The sequence below is a fragment of the Natrix helvetica genome, assembly GCF_964273705.1.
Source record: "Natrix helvetica genome assembly, chromosome: 4".
Taxonomy (NCBI): Eukaryota; Metazoa; Chordata; class Lepidosauria; order Squamata; family Natricidae; genus Natrix; species Natrix helvetica.
Genome location: NC_138550.1, coordinates 115,661,332 through 115,678,704, shown reverse-complemented (window position 1 = coordinate 115,678,704; position 17,373 = coordinate 115,661,332). Strand labels below are relative to the sequence as shown.

At 43.5% G+C, this 17,373-nt stretch overlaps 1 protein-coding gene across 1 annotated transcript in view; it reads left to right on the top strand.

Annotated features, from left to right (window-relative positions):
• The first annotated feature begins 1,147 nt into the window (after positions 1-1,147).
• Positions 1,148-17,373, top strand: part of GNAL (G protein subunit alpha L) — a 106,372-nt gene continuing 90,146 nt past the window's right edge. The window contains exon 1 of the mRNA XM_081950532.1: positions 1,148-2,038. Within this exon, the coding sequence (XP_081806658.1) occupies positions 1,480-2,038 (559 nt within the window). The 5' untranslated portion in view covers positions 1,148-1,479. The remainder of the gene's footprint in view (positions 2,039-17,373) is intronic.

Sequence of the window (17,373 nt, the reverse complement as noted above, 5' to 3'; positions counted from 1 at the left end):
ATGGATATTTGCTAATTAAGATGGAGAGATGAGGCTTTAGAGAATGGTTTATAGAGAATGGAGGAGGGATATGAGTTGAAGATATGCTTGGTTTTAGTTTTAGAGATAGCCATATTTTTTTCATTTTGATCCATGGTGAGATGGAGGTCTCTTTTCTTTTTTCTCATTTTTCCTCATATTTTTATTTCTAAGGTTTTTTTTCCTTAATATGTATTTATTTTATGTAGAGTATATTAGTTTTATTTGTATAATGTACTTAATAACATTATTAAAAATAATTGGTCACATTTCCTTTATTAGACAATTGGTGAATCAGTGAACCCTATCTGAATTTCCTAAGTGACCACCCAAACCCAAAATATCAGTCCCTTGTCTTAAAATCTGTCAATGTTCAAGCCTAACTCTGATTGACACTTGATTATTTGAAATTACTAGAATAAGCACTATTAGAAGAGAAGACATAAACTGAGACTGACTTTTGTTTATATACTTTCGATCAGTACTTCCATCACACAAAGACCTTTACTGAAAATATTTAAAAGCTGGCAGGACATGCAAAAACTCACACAAAATATCATTTTTAGGCTCCTGGAATCTATGAAAGAAGTATAATATTGGAAGTTTAGTTATTAGAATATCCATAAAATGACTTTAAAAATTCTGGGTGTGCTAATCGTACATACATGGAAGGCAACGGGTGAGAAAATCGGGGGGGGGGGGGGTTGAGGAAATCCTGACTGTTGGGGCGGGGGATAAGAAGCAATTCGCAGGTCTCGTTTGATAGCAGGAAGGGAAAACACTGTAAATCTGTTTATTCTTCCTATGATTTGTTGGCTGGGAAGGGCCACTGGGTGTGAAGCCCTTTGCACTGGAATGATTGCCTGTAAAAGGGGCAGCCCTTGAGCGCGGAAGAAAGGCAAGGTTGTCCGCCTCTGCGATTATCTCAAGGAGCCAGCAGCTTTCTATACAGATAACAGCTCCGTCTCTGCGGGATAACACGATTTGGCCTACTAGTTCCGCGTGCGCGCGCGCGCGCGTGTGTGTGCGCGTGTGAAGGACGACTCCTCCTTGAACGCGAGCTCTGCGCGCGAGTTTACTACGCACATGTGTACACATCAGGTTCCCCCTCCAATTCTTTTATAGCTTTCAGCTACGCGGTGAACACGCAGCGGCGTATTTACGGTAAGGTGGAGTGGACCCGACGGCGGCTCCGTGTCAGGTGATCTGAGGCGAGGAACTACCGGTGCCGCCGCCCAACCAAGACCGCCGCAGCTGCTTCTGGTCTTGTCCGGAGGAAAGGGGAGGAAAATGCAAAATGGCCCAGCAGAAGCTGCAGCGGGCTTATGAGGAGGGGCTGCCAGGAGCACCCCCCCCCCGGCCCTGACGCGCGGGGACAACGCTAAGCGTTGAGTCCCTCCTTTCCCGCCGCTAGCCCAGACGTGCGCCCGCTTCCTTCGCTCCCCGAAGGGCCATCCAGACATGGGGCTCTGCTACAGCCTGCGTCCGCGGCTCTTTGGCGAACCCGGCACAGCAGCAGCAGGCGGCGGCTCCATCTCCAGCGCTGCCGCCACGACCACCTCGGAGACAGAACAACAGCCATCGCCACTGCCCACGGCAGAACCCTCGGCCCGGGCGCCGCCGCCACCTTTCCTGCCCGGAGTCCAGGCCGGGAGAGCCAAAGGCAGAAGCGCAACGAAAGGAAGCGGGAGCAACAGCATCAGCGGCGAGAGCGAAGGAGCCGCTGGAAAGCCGCGCGCGGGGGAGGCGGACGGGCCGCTGCTGCTCCTGCAAAACGGAGAAGGGAACGGGGCGGCTCCCCGAGAGAAAGAACGGGAATCGCCGCAGGGGCCGCCGGCATCTCAGGCCAAGCCCGCCACTGGCAAACCACAGTCTCTGGCGCTGCAGAAACCCTGGGAGAAGGGACGCTTGGAAGAGCGGGAGGCGGAGAAGGAAGCGAGGCGAGTCAGCAAGAGCATTGACCGGGCGCTCAAAGAACAGAAGCGGGAATACAAGCAAACGCACCGCCTGCTGCTGTTGGGTACGTATTATCCCGCCTTGCCTCGCCTTAGCGCACAGGTGGCTCTGGCTTCTTCCAAAGATTACACATGACAGTGTTAAAATAATTTTTTTTTAAAAAAATCAGGGGGTGGCTGAATTGGGGGGTATTGCTTTGTGACAGGATGGTATTAAACCCAAATTGCCTGCTCTGGCGCGGTGCACGCTTTGAACAAAGCACCTTTCTGCCATGCCTCCCCGAGTCGAAACTGCATACTTGGGATTCATGCAGTTCTTCAATCATGTAATCTTCCAGCCTTGTCCCCCCACTTCTGTGTATTATTTCTGGATCTCCAGTTTCTATTCTCCTCCAAATGACCTGATGCTTTTATTTCTGCCCGGCTAGAAAAACGGTATTATAGGCTGAAACTGTAGGTATCCTAACCAAGCAGCACAAGAGAAAAGATGTTCCAGATTATGATTGCTAGCATAAAAGTATATGGTCTATGGTGATCTTATTGATGGGAAATGTAAAGAATCCCTGTGCTGTCATTTTGAGAATATGAACAGATCCGATTGTTAATAACACGTTTGTTTCTAAGTGTAAAATCTTAAACATATTTTTCATCACAATTGGTGATGCCCTTTTGAGAAAAGATGATGTGCATTTATAATGGATAAAGGAACCGTGGGAATGTTAAGATATAAATGAAATAAATAAGTGAAATAATATGTTTATTGTAGAAATGTGAGGAATTGATGAGCATAAAAGAATTCAAACTAAGATTTAAACCAAATCTGTTCAGTGTTTTGGGCCTCATCCCAAAATAGGATTTTGTACTAGAGAGGGATGAAAATGTAGCCCTTCTCTGCAACTCATTAAGGCAGCCATATTTTTCCTTCAGGTTTACCTGACAGCTGTCACAACCTAAAAAGTGAGATACTGGTACTGGTACCTCAGTATTCATTGTTAATTGGTTCTGGGAAGCACATGAAGTATCAAAAACTGAGTACTAAACAAAAATTTTCCCATAAAGAATAATGTAATGAGTAACAAGGCAGCTAACACCAACAAGTTGTAACTTGTGCATCGAGTATCAAACAATGAGTACTCGGATAACATTTTCACATCAAAATGCTCTGAATACCAAAGTTGATAAGTTACCAAAGTACCAACCACTGTGGTTGCTTTAAAGAGCACCATACTAGAGGTGTTATGCTTGCAGTGCTGTGCACTCCAAAGCATCTTTTTCAAATTATTTCCACAGCATTAAGCAGCCCTTACTTATAGCAGATTTTTTACATAACGTATTTAAAGTGTTTTATATTACAGAGGACTGGAAAATCCATTTATGTCCAATTGGATTAATAATCCTGAGGTTAAACTATGTAACCAAGCAATTCAAATTATTTGGATACATAGCAGTTGAAAATAGTTTTCTACTACTGTTTTTGAGAGGAATCTTTCAGATAAACATCAGATTGGTTTGCTTCCTATAAGGCAATTTTCAACTCCCACAAAATTGACAAGAAATTTGACCTACTTGGAGATGCCGCCTCCTAGTCCTCCTCCTCTTATGTGTTGTAATTACATGTTTAATAGGCAAGGACTTTTTTTTTAATGAGGGCTTTCACCAAAGAAGTAAGGATAAAAGAAACTTAATTTTCTGAATATAGAAATTATCCAGTATTTTAAAGTTATAAAAGGTAAGCTATTTTTCTATAATTAGCTTGTTGATACATTTTAATTAATAATTAAACTCTCTAGGAAGCTCATTATGCATGCTGCTTTTACAGCATGAATGCTACAGGGACAGTTAAATGAAGCATCTGATTTCCCTGAAGAAATAATCTGCAATCACATGTGTTTGATTTGTTCATTTTAAGTAGTTAATCAGTGGCTGTGCATTCCAAAATAAGATCAGATCAGATATCTTTCACACACATTATTCTATTGAAAAATAGTTACAATTGTATATCATTTTTGTTCTCCAAAATTCCCTCCTATGTCTAAAAGAAAGAAACCAGTTAAAATACTTTAATTTGTTATGGTGCAGAACCATAATTGTTTCTAAATCATAGTCTCTCTGTGACTAGCTGGACATAATTCCGCATTATTAGGTGGCACTAAGGGAACAAATAGAATCTTTACAGCAGATTTTGGAGTGACAGTCACAATTTCAAATGCAATTTTCAACGCAAGTGAAAGATATTAATAATGGAGACAATAGCTGCTTTGGATAAATAGTGAAGTATGTGATAAAGCTAGGGAGGAGGAATTGAGCTAAAGTAAATAGTTGGAGAACTAAAGAGCTATTCATTTGTGTAATTAATAGTTGCCCCAAGGTTACCAACCAAATCTAATTCTAAAAAGCTAATGACTCTTAAGATTAAGTGGGGGAAGAAGACATTCTAAATCAGGGGTGGCGAACAAGTTCGACAAAAAGAGCCAAAATTTTAAACTGTGAGAGTCAGAGAGCCACACCACGCAGCGACCTGCCAAAACAGACCAATGTTCCCTCTAATTTTTTTTCGATGTGAGCAGAAAAGTATAGTGTTTGAGCGGCACATTTTCATGCCTGAGCACCCGAATTTTTTTCACAGATGTCACCTAAGACAACAACGAAATCAGTATTATTTGAAACTCAAAGTTATGTTTCTTCAAGGTACCCGCTTAATTCAAAGTGTTATATAATATCAGTATCACTTAACAACGCTCCTGCTTAGCAACCAAAATGTTGGCTCAGAAACTCTGGCATTTGAAGCACGCAACTCTTAAAGCTGTCAAGTTACAAGACCCTTGCACCCCTAACCCTTTAGGGGAAAAAACCCCCAGGGGTCTTCAAACCTGACAGCTTTAACACTTGTGGACTTCAACTCCCAGAATTCCTCCTCCAGTCATGTTGCAGCGACGTCATCTGCGTGGATCTGCTCCATCTTTGCTTTCTTCATTGTGGGCAGGGCTTCTGCTGAAGATGCCGACGAGTACGAGTTGCCACCAGAATAACTGCTGCTACCTCCTCCTCCTCCTCCTCCTCCTCCAACAGAATCACCAGATTTGCTCCTGAGCTCAGCGCTGGGTTACCTCTGCCCCCTCCCCTTCCTCCGTGCTTTTGAGGAGCCATGAGGCTTTTTTTCCCCTGCTCCCCACCCCCCCGCCTTCCTACTGGCTCCTGCAGCCTCATGGCTCCTCAAAAGCACGGCGGAGGAGGAGGAGGGGGCAGGGGTAACCCAGCGCTGACTGAGCTCAGCTGCTCCGAGCGGAGGGGAGGTGCCGCTGCCACGCGTGGAGATGCCGGCTGGAGCTTTGGCAGCTTCATCTCAGCCGCAGCGCCGGGCGGCAAATCCGGCAGTGCTGCCTGTTAGAGGAGGAGGAGGAGGAGGTGGCAGCAGTTCTTCCGGTGGCGGTGGGGGCTTTGGGGCTTCACAACTAGCCTCAGTCGCCCCATGCTCCTCAAAGCAAGTCTGGGGAAGTCCTTTGCAGGCGGCCCGTTCTAGCTGCCTGCAAAGGACCTCCCCAGCTTCCGAAAGGGAGCGCGCGATCCGAGCCACAGTATACTAAATAATGATAAGAGGCAAAGAGCCCCATTTATTTTGGCCGGGAGCCGCATGCGGCTCGCGAGCCGCGTGTTCGCCACCCCTGTTCTAAATGAATATTGAAACAAGACTGCAATTTGCCATCAGTAAAATCCATATCATAAGATTGGAAAGTACATGTTAAACTTTCTCTTTAGAACTCATCTGTGTTTATCTGAACTATTAGAGCAGTGATGGGGAACCTTTTCCGCACCGAGTGCCCAAACCAGAACATGTGGGCATTTGTGCGTGCCAGAGCGCTGGAAACCTGAAGACCAGTTGGCTGGTGCATGCATGCTTGTTTTTTAGGCCATTTTTGGGGCCCAAAAAAGGCCCCAAAACAGCCTGGAAAACAGCCATTTGGGGGGCTGTTTTCAGGCTGTGAAGACCAGCTGGCCAGTGTGCATGAAGAGCAGCTGGCAATGGTGCGCATGCCCACAGAGAGGGCTCTGTGTGCCACCTTTTGCACACGAGCCATAGGTTTGCCATCACAACACTAGAGACTACTTGTTTCTTCTAGAGTACATTCCTGTTCAACACAGAGATTCTGCTATGAAAGCCATCTAAGACCATTAATAGATGCTATTATACTATGCTGGCATCTGCTGCTCTTTATTTCTTGTACTCTGTCACAAGATTTGTGTGCCTATGGTCAGAAGGACCAGTCATTTTAAAAATGGAAGATTTAGAGACAAGAATTGGGATATTATGGGGAGGTTCACTGGGGAATGGATTCAGTTGAATATGGTAATCCTTAGGGATGAAATGCAAAATATTAAACAGTAAAATAGATGTGGACATCTATGCATGCTCCAAGACTACTACTAATTCTCCTCTGTGGATTCAGATCCTCCAAATCTGTGTAGAATGATGGAGAGGTTTGAGGGTAAGGGAAACTTAGATTGCTTCTCTTCTATTCTGGGTTCAGAGTTGGCTTCCATTCTCATAAATATGCTGTTGTATTGTACTCTAGTTGATCTTACTTTATGATTGCTCTGGAATGTGATTGTGCTCATTGCTTTATTGCTCTGAATTGTGTGTATGGGTGGAGCCATTTTAATTTCTTAAGGCAGGTATTTTGAGAACAGAGTTCATTGTTAGTATAGTTGAGGATCTGAAGGAATAGCAGTACATCTGGTATAAAGAATCTTTTACATTTTTAAATGTCTATGGAGATTCTCGGTCATCCAGGTCATGGTTGTCCCAAAGCTGCTTTTTCAAGAGGCAACTAAACTTTCTGGTTTTTCTTTCTTTTTTTTCTTTGAAGAAGTTTTGCTTCTCATCCAAGAAGCTTATTCAGCTCTGACTGGATAGTGGGGAATGATTTTATGTTTTTAGATAGCAAAATAAGGATTATTTTATGCTTTGAGATTATTAATCAATAAAAAAAATGAGGAATAAGTTTGGAGGATCTTACTTAGAGGGGTTTGAAACTTTAATTTTAAATTTGAATTCGGTTCTCATTAATAGAATAGTAGCTCACTCCAAAAGGCCAGTTTCAAAGAATAAAAAATGGTTTGATAGAGATTGTGTGCAACTAAAAAGAATATATAATATGAGAATACAAGAAAAGTAAAAATGCCCCTTTTGAGGATCACACTCACTACTTAAAGCAGCTGAAAGCACAATATAAGAACCTTCTAAAAGAAAAGAAAAGTGCGGCTCTGAAGGACTCTTGGCATAGACTAATTATGGCAGTCAGAACAAAAAATACATCCCTGTTTTGGTACATCCCCTATCCCTAACTAATCAGGTTCCAATTCATGCCTGGGAAGAATATTTTAGGGAGCTACATACAGACCCTGACTATGTAACCAAGGAGAGCCAAACTAGTTTGGACCAAACTCCTTACTGGCCCCCTGTTACACCAGAATAGATATCCCGGTTGATCGGAGCCCTAAAGGCTAATAAGGCACCTGGTGCTGATAATGTCCTGCCAGAAATAATCAAAAAGAACGCCAGTTGGTGGGCTCCACTTTTAGCATTTCTGTTTATATTTATAGATAAAACAGGCCATATGCCAAGAGATTGGGGAGTAGCAATTATCATACCCATTTATTTAAAAAGGTAATAGAAATGACCCAGGCAATTATAGACCCATTAGTCTTCTGAGCATTATTAGTAAACTGTATGCCAAACACCTAAACTATAAACTTCAGTATTGGCTAATTTCAGGGGGGATAATCAAAGAAGAACAAGCCAGTTTTAGAGAAGGAAGATCTACAGTGGATCATATCTTGGTACTCCACCATTTAGTACAAAAATACACATATAAAAAAATTCCTCTCTCTTTGTGGCCTTCCTTGATTTTAAGCAGGCCTTTGATTCAATATCCAGGATCACCCTCTGGGAGAAATTAAAATGCACCACTATCGATAAATACCTCCTCTTCTTCATACAAAAACTGTATGCCAATTTCACCTTGAAAGTGAGGTGCAATCCCCAAGGGAGTTTAACTGGCCAGTAAGTGTACAAAAAGGGGTATGGCAGGGTTGCATCCTGTCCCCCTCCCTTAACTTCTACATTAATCCCCTGATTGATCTCTTACAGAACCCTGATTTCCATCCTCCTAACCTAGCACAACGCAAAATTCCAATTCTCTTATATGCTGATGATGCCACTATTATTTCACAAACCCCTGAAGGACTGAAGAGAGCAATTAGGGCAACACTCGGCTATTGCAGGCAAAACAAGCTGTTCCTTAACTTTGATATATCAAAATTTTTAGTTTTTGCTAAAAGACCTAGCTAATACCCCTGGGAAATAGAAGGACATAGTTTGGAACAGGTTAGAACATTTAGATATCTTGAGGTGGTTTTTCACTCACAAGGGGGAAGGCACACCTAGATCATACATTGCAAGCAGCCAATAGGTCCTCAAACAATTAACCACTTCTTTTACACAGGCGGAGGTCAGTTAGTACCTGGTGCCTTAAAACATTTTGAGGCCAAAACATTGGCACAAATTCTACATGGGACATAAACAGGAATCGTTGCAAAGAAAGACTTACCATACAAACAAATTCCTGCAAGCCATCTTAGCGGCACCCATAGGAACTCCAAATGCCTAGTTAAGAATTGAGACAGGCATACCTCAAATTCAGGTAAGAGCCTGGAAGATGATGATCATTCATTGGCATAAAATGCATTTCTTTCCAGAGGGACTGTACCCACTAGTGTTGACTCACAACTTCCCTTCTCCTTGGAAACAGGCAATTGATCACAAGCTGGGCTCTTACGGACTCTCACCGGTATTCTTAATGTTTCTAGGTGTTGATCAAGCAAAGCAAGTAGTAATCAATAGAATGAAGGACATGGAGGTCCAAGAAGAACTAAATAGGTTGCCTCTCCACAGTAGGGACAGAATCAAACAGTGTGGGAATCGCCAAGATATCTAAATGAGCTGATCTTCCCAAAACAAAGAATAGCTTTCTTCAGAGCCAGATTTAACATTCTTCCTTCAGCACTCCTCCAGGGCAGGTATAAGAGAACTCCAAAGCAGAACGGGTTTGTATATGTGGTAAAGGAGAAGTGAAAGATATCTCACATGTTCTATTACACTGTGAGCTATACAGAGTTTATAGGTCTGCACATATTCTCCCCTTATTAGAGAGATTGCCAGGGAAGGTAGACAATTTTTATGTAGGCTTTCTCCTCCAGGACACAAACCCGGAGACCACGTATGCAGTGGCAAAATTCTGTGTTGCTGCAATGTCCACAAGAAAAAAAATTGGTTATAGAAGTATAGTTGTCATCTTGTACCAATTATTTGGACATATCTCTAACAATTTCCAGACCATTGTATTTACTCCCATATTTATCGGCTTTTCACCCATGTATGTTATTATCCACTTTTAACGTCAATACTTTTTAATTATATTTTAATGTCAGTACTTTTTAACATATTGTAAAAAGTAATGTGTATTGCTGGTCTTTGACCATAATAAAGATTTATACTAATAAAGAAAAATTGAGGGAGAACAGTATTAGGTATTTAAATCCTCACAGCATAAAGTACATTGCCTTAGGATCATATCTATAGTTAGCCATTCATTTACTATTGGAATAATACTCTCCCTTCACTGCGTGCCTCTGTAAACACTCCTGCCAAAGTTGAATCTTGTAAATTTTAATTAAAGCTTTCCATGAAGGGAGCTACGTTCTAAAGCCTTCCTACAGTTTGCTTACATTATTTCATGGATTTTATTTCCACAAATAGATACACATTTTAATTAACAATTTAAATATAAAACAAATGTATTTTGTCTGTTCACTTCTTGCCTTAAACACATTATTTTGTACAAAATATGTACAGATTCAACTTATTTCTAAAAATCAGTTCTGAGAACTAGATGTTAAACTAGATGCTAATACTGAATTGTTTCTCTGTTGTTTACAGAGAAATGTATTTTGCTTAGAACTATGACATAGATTATTCCTAAAAACTGCTGTGAATTGAAGTATACATATGATTCTTACAGGTGTTACTATATTGTGGGACAGCTTATATCTCATTGACTTCCTCCTGGTTAGATATAATTGTTCACATAGTAAAAAAGAAAAGTTTTCAGTGAACATAATTAACTTGAAAAAAATGTAATCTCTCAAGTACATTTTATTCTAAAACCAGCCAAACCACATTTTTTTACTGATTCATGGTTAAAAGTGGCACATCAATCAATTAGCAAGTGTGCTTGTATTTTGTAAAACTTATAAACGTATCCTGTTCTACAAATATTTAAGGCTCACAAGGAAATCTTGGGAAAAAATCAAGTATTTGGAGGATTCTAATCATGGTAAAAAGCAGCTAATGTATTTATTTATTCAATTTATATTAAAACATCAAAAAAATCTAAAAAAACTAAAACTGCTACAGTAGCAATACAAACATTAAAAACAAAGAATTAAAAGCCATACAGTACCATATCACAGCCTTAAGTAAAGCAGAGATTACTTATATAAAAATAGCAAAGGACCCCAAACATTTTATTGAAAATTCCTCTTTAGGAGACACAATGAGTTGAGGGACACTGGAGCACAAGACTGCCGGGAAAGGCTATCTGGGAAATAATGGTCTATTGGGTGTTGGTGTTATTTCAGAAAATACCTGAGTGCTGATCTGAGCAAATGCAATCCAACTAGTTAGAAAAGGACTTGAGACATAAACTTTCATTTGGAGGTAATTCAGTTCTGGAAGCAATTTTTGAATGTGTGTTTTATTATTGACTAGCTGATGACCCGGCGTTGCCCGTATATTTATAGACATTGAAGCATTTGTCTGACAGGGGCCTTTCTTCCCCCTATTCCCATGCCCATCATCCCTGCCCTCTCCTTTCCCCCTCCCATGCGTTCCTCTTTCCCGCCCTGTCTACGATCCTGGCACTTTGCTCCAAAGCATTTTTCTGACAGGGAGCCATTGAGAAGGGCCTTCTCCTTACTCCCATGCCCATTATCCCTGCCCTCTCCCTTCCCCACCCTATGCACTACTCTTTTCTTCCCTGTCTACGATCCTGGCATTTTGCTCCAAAGCGTTTGTCTGACAGGGGTCCTTCCTCCCCCCCCCCCATTCCCATGCCCATCACCCCTGCCTTCTCCATTCCCCCTCCCATGCACTCCTTTTTCCCGCCCTGTCTACGATCCTGGCACTTTGCCTGAAGCATTTGTCTGACAGGGAGCCATTGGGAGAGGCCTTTCTTCCCACTACTCCCATGCCCATCATCCCTGCCCTCTCCCTTCCTCCTCCCATATGTTCCTCTTTCCCACCTTGTCTACGATCCTGGCACTTTGCCCCAAATCCATCAGGCGCTTCCCCATTGGTCCACTGGAGGATGAACGTCATGGCTGGCTTTCCAGAGGAAGCTGCGAAGGAACTGACATCACAAAGAATTGCCACTCTAGGACGCTACACTCATGTAGTCATGTAGTCCAGAGTTATGCTGGAACACACAGATACACAAACCTCAGGGGTGTCTTACAAACACACACACGCACACACACACCAGTATCTGTTTCCAGAGGGTAAGTCATCTGTACCAAGTTTGGTTGAAATTGCTCAAGGCATTCCAGAGTTATGCTGGAACATACATACAGCCATTTTTTAAATATAATATATAAAAATAATAATTAAAAAGATAGATTATTACTAGAATTCCAATTTCATATGCTAGGACTGACCAGATCTAATTTCTGCTCTGTTTACTCGTTTCTTCTACCTAATTATACAGTATTTGTAATTTTCTTGATTCCCGACTGGCAGACCTTATTTCTGCTATGCTCCTTGGCTGGAGGGTGCTTAGCCACAATAAGGTCTAAAACTTAGCAAATGCTGACATAATGTAAGTTTCTTTGTAGGAACAGGATGAATTAAAAACCACACAAACCACACTACAGTATAGTGAGATGACTGAACCAATCCAAATTGCCTTTCTTTTGAGGGCATAATCTGAACTTCATCTTATAATTGTTTGTTATATTCTCAGAAGTCTGGGAGTCATGAAGCTTTAACAGAAGTAAATTGCATTACACATACAATAATAGAGTGGGATCTTTAATTTTCTGCCCTGGGATATATTTATAACTTTAGAAATATATTGCAGAAAGGCTACTGGTAGGTTATCCATTTCATTTATAAAATACATATAGGACATAACTAATAAACTACCGGTAGTATAATTTTAGCTGAATCCTATCTGCCATCACTTATAGTACCCATCCTGAAAGATTATTTCAATTACTCATTTTTATCATTTTATTCCCTTTTTTTCTAGGCAGGTGTGTAGACATTAAAAGTAAGTCATATTAGCCTTTTTGCACATTTAAGAAGTCTTATGTACAAAGATGATGCTGAAGGTTGGCCAAATTTCCCTTTTTAAATTTTATTTTAATGTAGAAGGTTGTGTGGTGTCAAAAACTTGACAAGCATCAGGAAAAATGTTTGGGCACCCATAATTCCATTCTTCTTATTGTAATATTTTTAAAAAGAACTTGCCAGTCATGTGACAAATGTATCTCTAAGTATGCAATAAATGCTGGTCAAAGTGCCAGATAACACTTATTTAAAGAATCTGAAGATACCAGATAATTTGACATAGCCTTCTTGCTCTAGAATGAAGATGGCCTACTAAGCTTTTTCAGAGGATATGTCTAGGTGCCACTGCCTGTATGTCATCATCTAGCAGCTGAGAAAATCTGAGGCTGGCTTTAGGTGTCTGTTCCAGATGTTGTCTTTTTCGTCAGATCCTTTCTCCAGATCTTAAATGTGGACATTGCAAGGTGTTGCAAAAGATATGCTTTGAAACAGGATGTTATATTGGCAGACTTGGTAGACATTCCCACCTAGTCCCTGACTTGTTCTCCCATTCCTAATCCTCTGTGAGGACTACAGCCACTAATGAGTTGATATATTGGCATCTCATTAACCTAAAGCAGCTATGGTGAACCTACGAAACGTGTCAAAGTGACACACTGTAATCCAATTCAAATGCAGCAAGCAATAAGGCTGCATGATTTCCTGCTGGCTTTGGAATAGGAGGAAGCACAGCAAGCAAAGAAACAGGTAGCAGCTGTGTCCAGGAAGGTCTTTGAATGGCTTCATTTGGTGTGTCGGTTGCTTTCTTTTCTAATTCAGGGAACCCTTCAATACCGTGATCCTCACAATTGCAGTAGAACTGCCCTTGAAAGACCACTCAGAAGTTTTGTTTGGTACAGAATGCAGCAGTGTAGGCAGAGATGATCATGTGTTAATATGTTCATGCAGCACCTCTGCTCTGCAGACTGTTTGCTAGTTAGCTTCTAGGTGTCATTCCTGGTCATTACCTATAAAAATTCTAAGTGGCAATAGGGGTCCATTTACATGAGTGCCTTACATAGTATTTCCTCTGCAAATTCAATCGTGCAGGGTCAGCATGCTTTTAATTAAACAATTTCATTTATTAGGAATCCAGAGCTCTCAAAATCCAGACCTCTCTAGATGGCAGTGGGCTGAGACTTCTGAAGTTAGGCAGTTTTGTCAGGAGCCTGGTATCCAAGAAGGTGACAGCAGCAAACATGCATGTATGACCTGCAACTGGCAGTAGGCTTAAACTACTTAAACTACTCGAGCCTGGCAGCCAGGTAGGCAGTGGGGACATGTATGCATACAAGAATCCTGGCTAGTAGCAGGCTGCGACTCTGAAATGGGGTACGCCTGCCAGGAGCCCAGTGGCCAGGATGGTGGCAGCTAGGTGGCAGTGACGAGTCCAGGACCAATTGTGGTGTGGGGTTTGAGCCCGGATGGTGGAAGCAAACCCCAGAGAGGGGAGGCATTGTGAAAGAGACATGGGAGCAGCTGCAGCAGGTATGCATAAATTGAAGAGAGTAACCTCTCAATCTTGGTCATGCTGTTCAGGGTACCAAAGGGTCAGAGCTGGTGGGGATATGGGTTTGGGTAGTTGAAGTTGAGGCAGTTCATACAGGGTAGGAAACATGACTGTGGGATGCTACAATGATCGTAAATTTGAGAACTGGTAATTTGCATTTTTCAGCACCAACATGGAATTGATTAAGTGTTCTTACTGTCAGACAAATACTCCTTAGTTCTAGATTGGATCTCTGTTTAATAAATTATTACTATTTGTTTATTACTTCTTCTGATGCTTTAAAGAATAAGTCAATCCCCTCTTCTCTGTGACAGCCCCACAAATATTGGAAGGCAGTTATCATGTTCTCCCTAATCCTTCTCTTTGATAGGCCAGACATACCTTGTTCCCTCAGTTGTTCATCATATGATATAGCCTTCAGACCCTTTATCACAGGGATGTCAAACTCAAGGTCTGCAGGGTGCTTGGATCTGGCCCACTGGGCCGCTCTGGAAATAGTGAAATACTGGCCCATGGTGCCTCTACCAGTGCAGCCATCCCTAGCTCCATTTTCGCTGGCAGAGGGTTTCAGGAGGCCATCCCAGCCAAAAACGGATCTTGTGAGGATCGCACGTGGCCCTACCAAGCTCCGTTTTCTCTGGCAGAAGGTTGCAAGAGGCTGTCCCAACTGAAAACTGAGATTGGGAGCTGTGCAGAGCTTGCTGTGCTCCCTGGCAGAGCACTCGGGGCACCACAGGCACACCCAATACGAATGATGTCCAACTGGCCACACCCACTCCAGCCCCCTTCTGGTCAAATACAACCCTGATGCAGCCCTCAAAGAAATCGAGTTTGACACCCCTCCTTTATCATCTTTGCTGCTCTTCTTAGCACACTTTCTGGAGTCTCAGCATCTTTTTTATATCATGGGATCAGAGCAATATTGGCAAGTGTACCCTAACTAGTATGTTATAAAGCAGTATTAATAACTTCTTGTGATCTTGATGCTATCCCTCTGTTGATGTAGCCCAGGGCTGCATTGGCTTTTTTTGACAGCTGCAGCACGCTATTGGCTAATACTTAAGTAGTAATTAAGTGGTAATTCACTATGACACTTAGATCCCTTTTGTAGTTACCGCTGTTGAGCAAAGTACCATCAATTCTGTACCTGTGCATTTGGTTTTTCTTGCCTAAGTGCAGAACCTTATTTTCTTACCACTGAACTGCATCTTGTTGGATAAGGCCCATAGTCAAGTCTGTCAAGATTCTTCTGAATCTTGAGTATATCTTCCAAAGTGTTAGAGATCTCCCCCCAGCTTGGTGTCATCTGCAAATCAGAGTTCCCCTTCTAGATCATTTATGAATGTATTGAAGAGTACTAGGCCTAAAACAGAATCTAGAGGAACATGGCTGTATCATGCCTGAAAGCTATATTTGCCTTTTGAATTTCAGGCCTGCCACACTTTCTACTGTGGGAGAATGGGTGGGGGAATTATACAGAGTTGGGTGATGTGATAATTACATTCTTTCTCCGAAAGTCGGGATCACTTTTGTCCCTGCACACCCTGGACGGATGTGGATGGGAGGAATCTTCCTTCACGACAATGATTGGACCATGTGAGGGACTTGTGGATGTTGGGGCAACATCTTTAACTTTTAACTGGGTGGGGAAAACCTGGAAGCTCTCAGATTCAGTTTTTCCCAGATGTACCAATATGACATCTCCAATAAATCGTAGCTTTGAGGAAACACAAGCCTCAGAGTTTCTTTTCATTGGGGTTGTTAGTTGGAACCCTGACATTAACCTGAATCTCCTCTAAAGTAACTACCAGCGCCCCTGGAATGCTGGGGACTGCCTGGGGTCCTGATCCCCAAACACCCACCTGAACCCAGGTGGCGTGAAGATTCAGGGAAGATGGAACGCGGAGAGGAAATTGACGGAAGTCAGGGAGATTGTGCAAATGAATGGCTAATCCTCTCAAGGCCTGGCGGTGAGCCGGATCAGCTGCGGGGGCCTGGGTGAGACGTGTGCAGCTGGTGCCCAATGATCTGGGCTCAGCTAGGGCAGAACCAGGCCAATAGGAGGGAGAGACCCGGCTCCACGGCTCGTTCATGAGATCAGGTGGAAGCTCCCCGATAGTGGTGGAATCTGGAGCAGAATGGCGTCCTCTGGTTCTTGGTGAGATTGGAGTGACCCACAACTGGAAACTCCCCCTCCCCTGGGGTCCCCATGGAACGTACCATGGGTTCTCCTACCTGCCCCCCAGCGTGGGAGGGGCTACAGAACCAGCGGCATTTGGCATGAGTCACCCTGGCCCATTGCCCAGCTGACACCAGAGCTGCTCTAGCCCACAGGAGGATATGGTCTGGGCTGCAGCTGGCTGGGATCACCGTGGGCTCTTGCTCTTCCCCAGCAGCAGCCACCAAGCCAACTGGCTCCAGGGAGCAGCTGCGGCACATCGCAAGGCTGTCCCAGGTCACTGGTGGCTTTTATCCCGCAGCCGCTGGCGCCAGCCCAGTCTCTTTTGTTGCCAGTTACTCCTCCCTCAATCAGGAGAGACCTGTCACCGAGACGCGGCTCGGGCGGCACTTTCCCAGGAGAAGCCCCCACCCCAAGCGTGCGGGGAAAAGCAGAAGCAGCAAAAGCCTCAACCAACCAAGCTCACTGGAAATGGATTCTGAAGAGCGGGGTGTGGGAGATTGGGGCCGCTCCCACTCATCTGCTATTTTTCCCCGCCAGCCAGATATGTGGCCACAACCAAGCACCAACGGCAGGGGCATTGGCTCTTCAGCTCCCTGCAGAGCTATGTGGAAACATGTGTAGGGAATCCGTTGAAGAGAAATTCCTCCCTCTGACAGGGGCCAGCAAGGCCATTGAGTCAGCCCAAAGGCTGTGCAGGGGAAAGCACAGAAGAGAGATCTCCTCAGCCTGACTCAGCCAACAGTAAGGCAGGCGAACCTGCCTGGCGCCTCTGTGTGTGGCAGCCAACAGAAGGCTCCTAACTCAACTAGGAGCCAACAAGAACCCTGCCCCCTGGGGTCTGGGTCCAGACAGGAGGGGTCCCCACCTCACCTAGACCCTTGCCAGCTGCACCAGCAATGCGGACACACACCCCAACTCAATAGGGCAAAGGCGGAAGCCACATGAGAGAACAAAAGCGGGAGGATTTGCCAAACAGGCTGCACAAGCCCCACTCCTTTCTTCAGGATTTGGTGAAGATCCAGCTGAAGAGCCCATACCAGAGCTGGTCGAGGGAACCAGTGGGGAGGACGACCCGATGATCAGGGAACTTGTCTGCCTCTTTGCTCTCAAAGTCCGGTTAGTTGTACCGGAAATCAGAGTCCAAGGTGAAGTAGAAGCCATCAAGGACACCTGGTGTACACGATGCCTGATCAGCTCCCACATAATTGAGCAGTTGAACATATGCACAAGTCCCTTTACACATCCCATAAGCTTTGAACAAGTT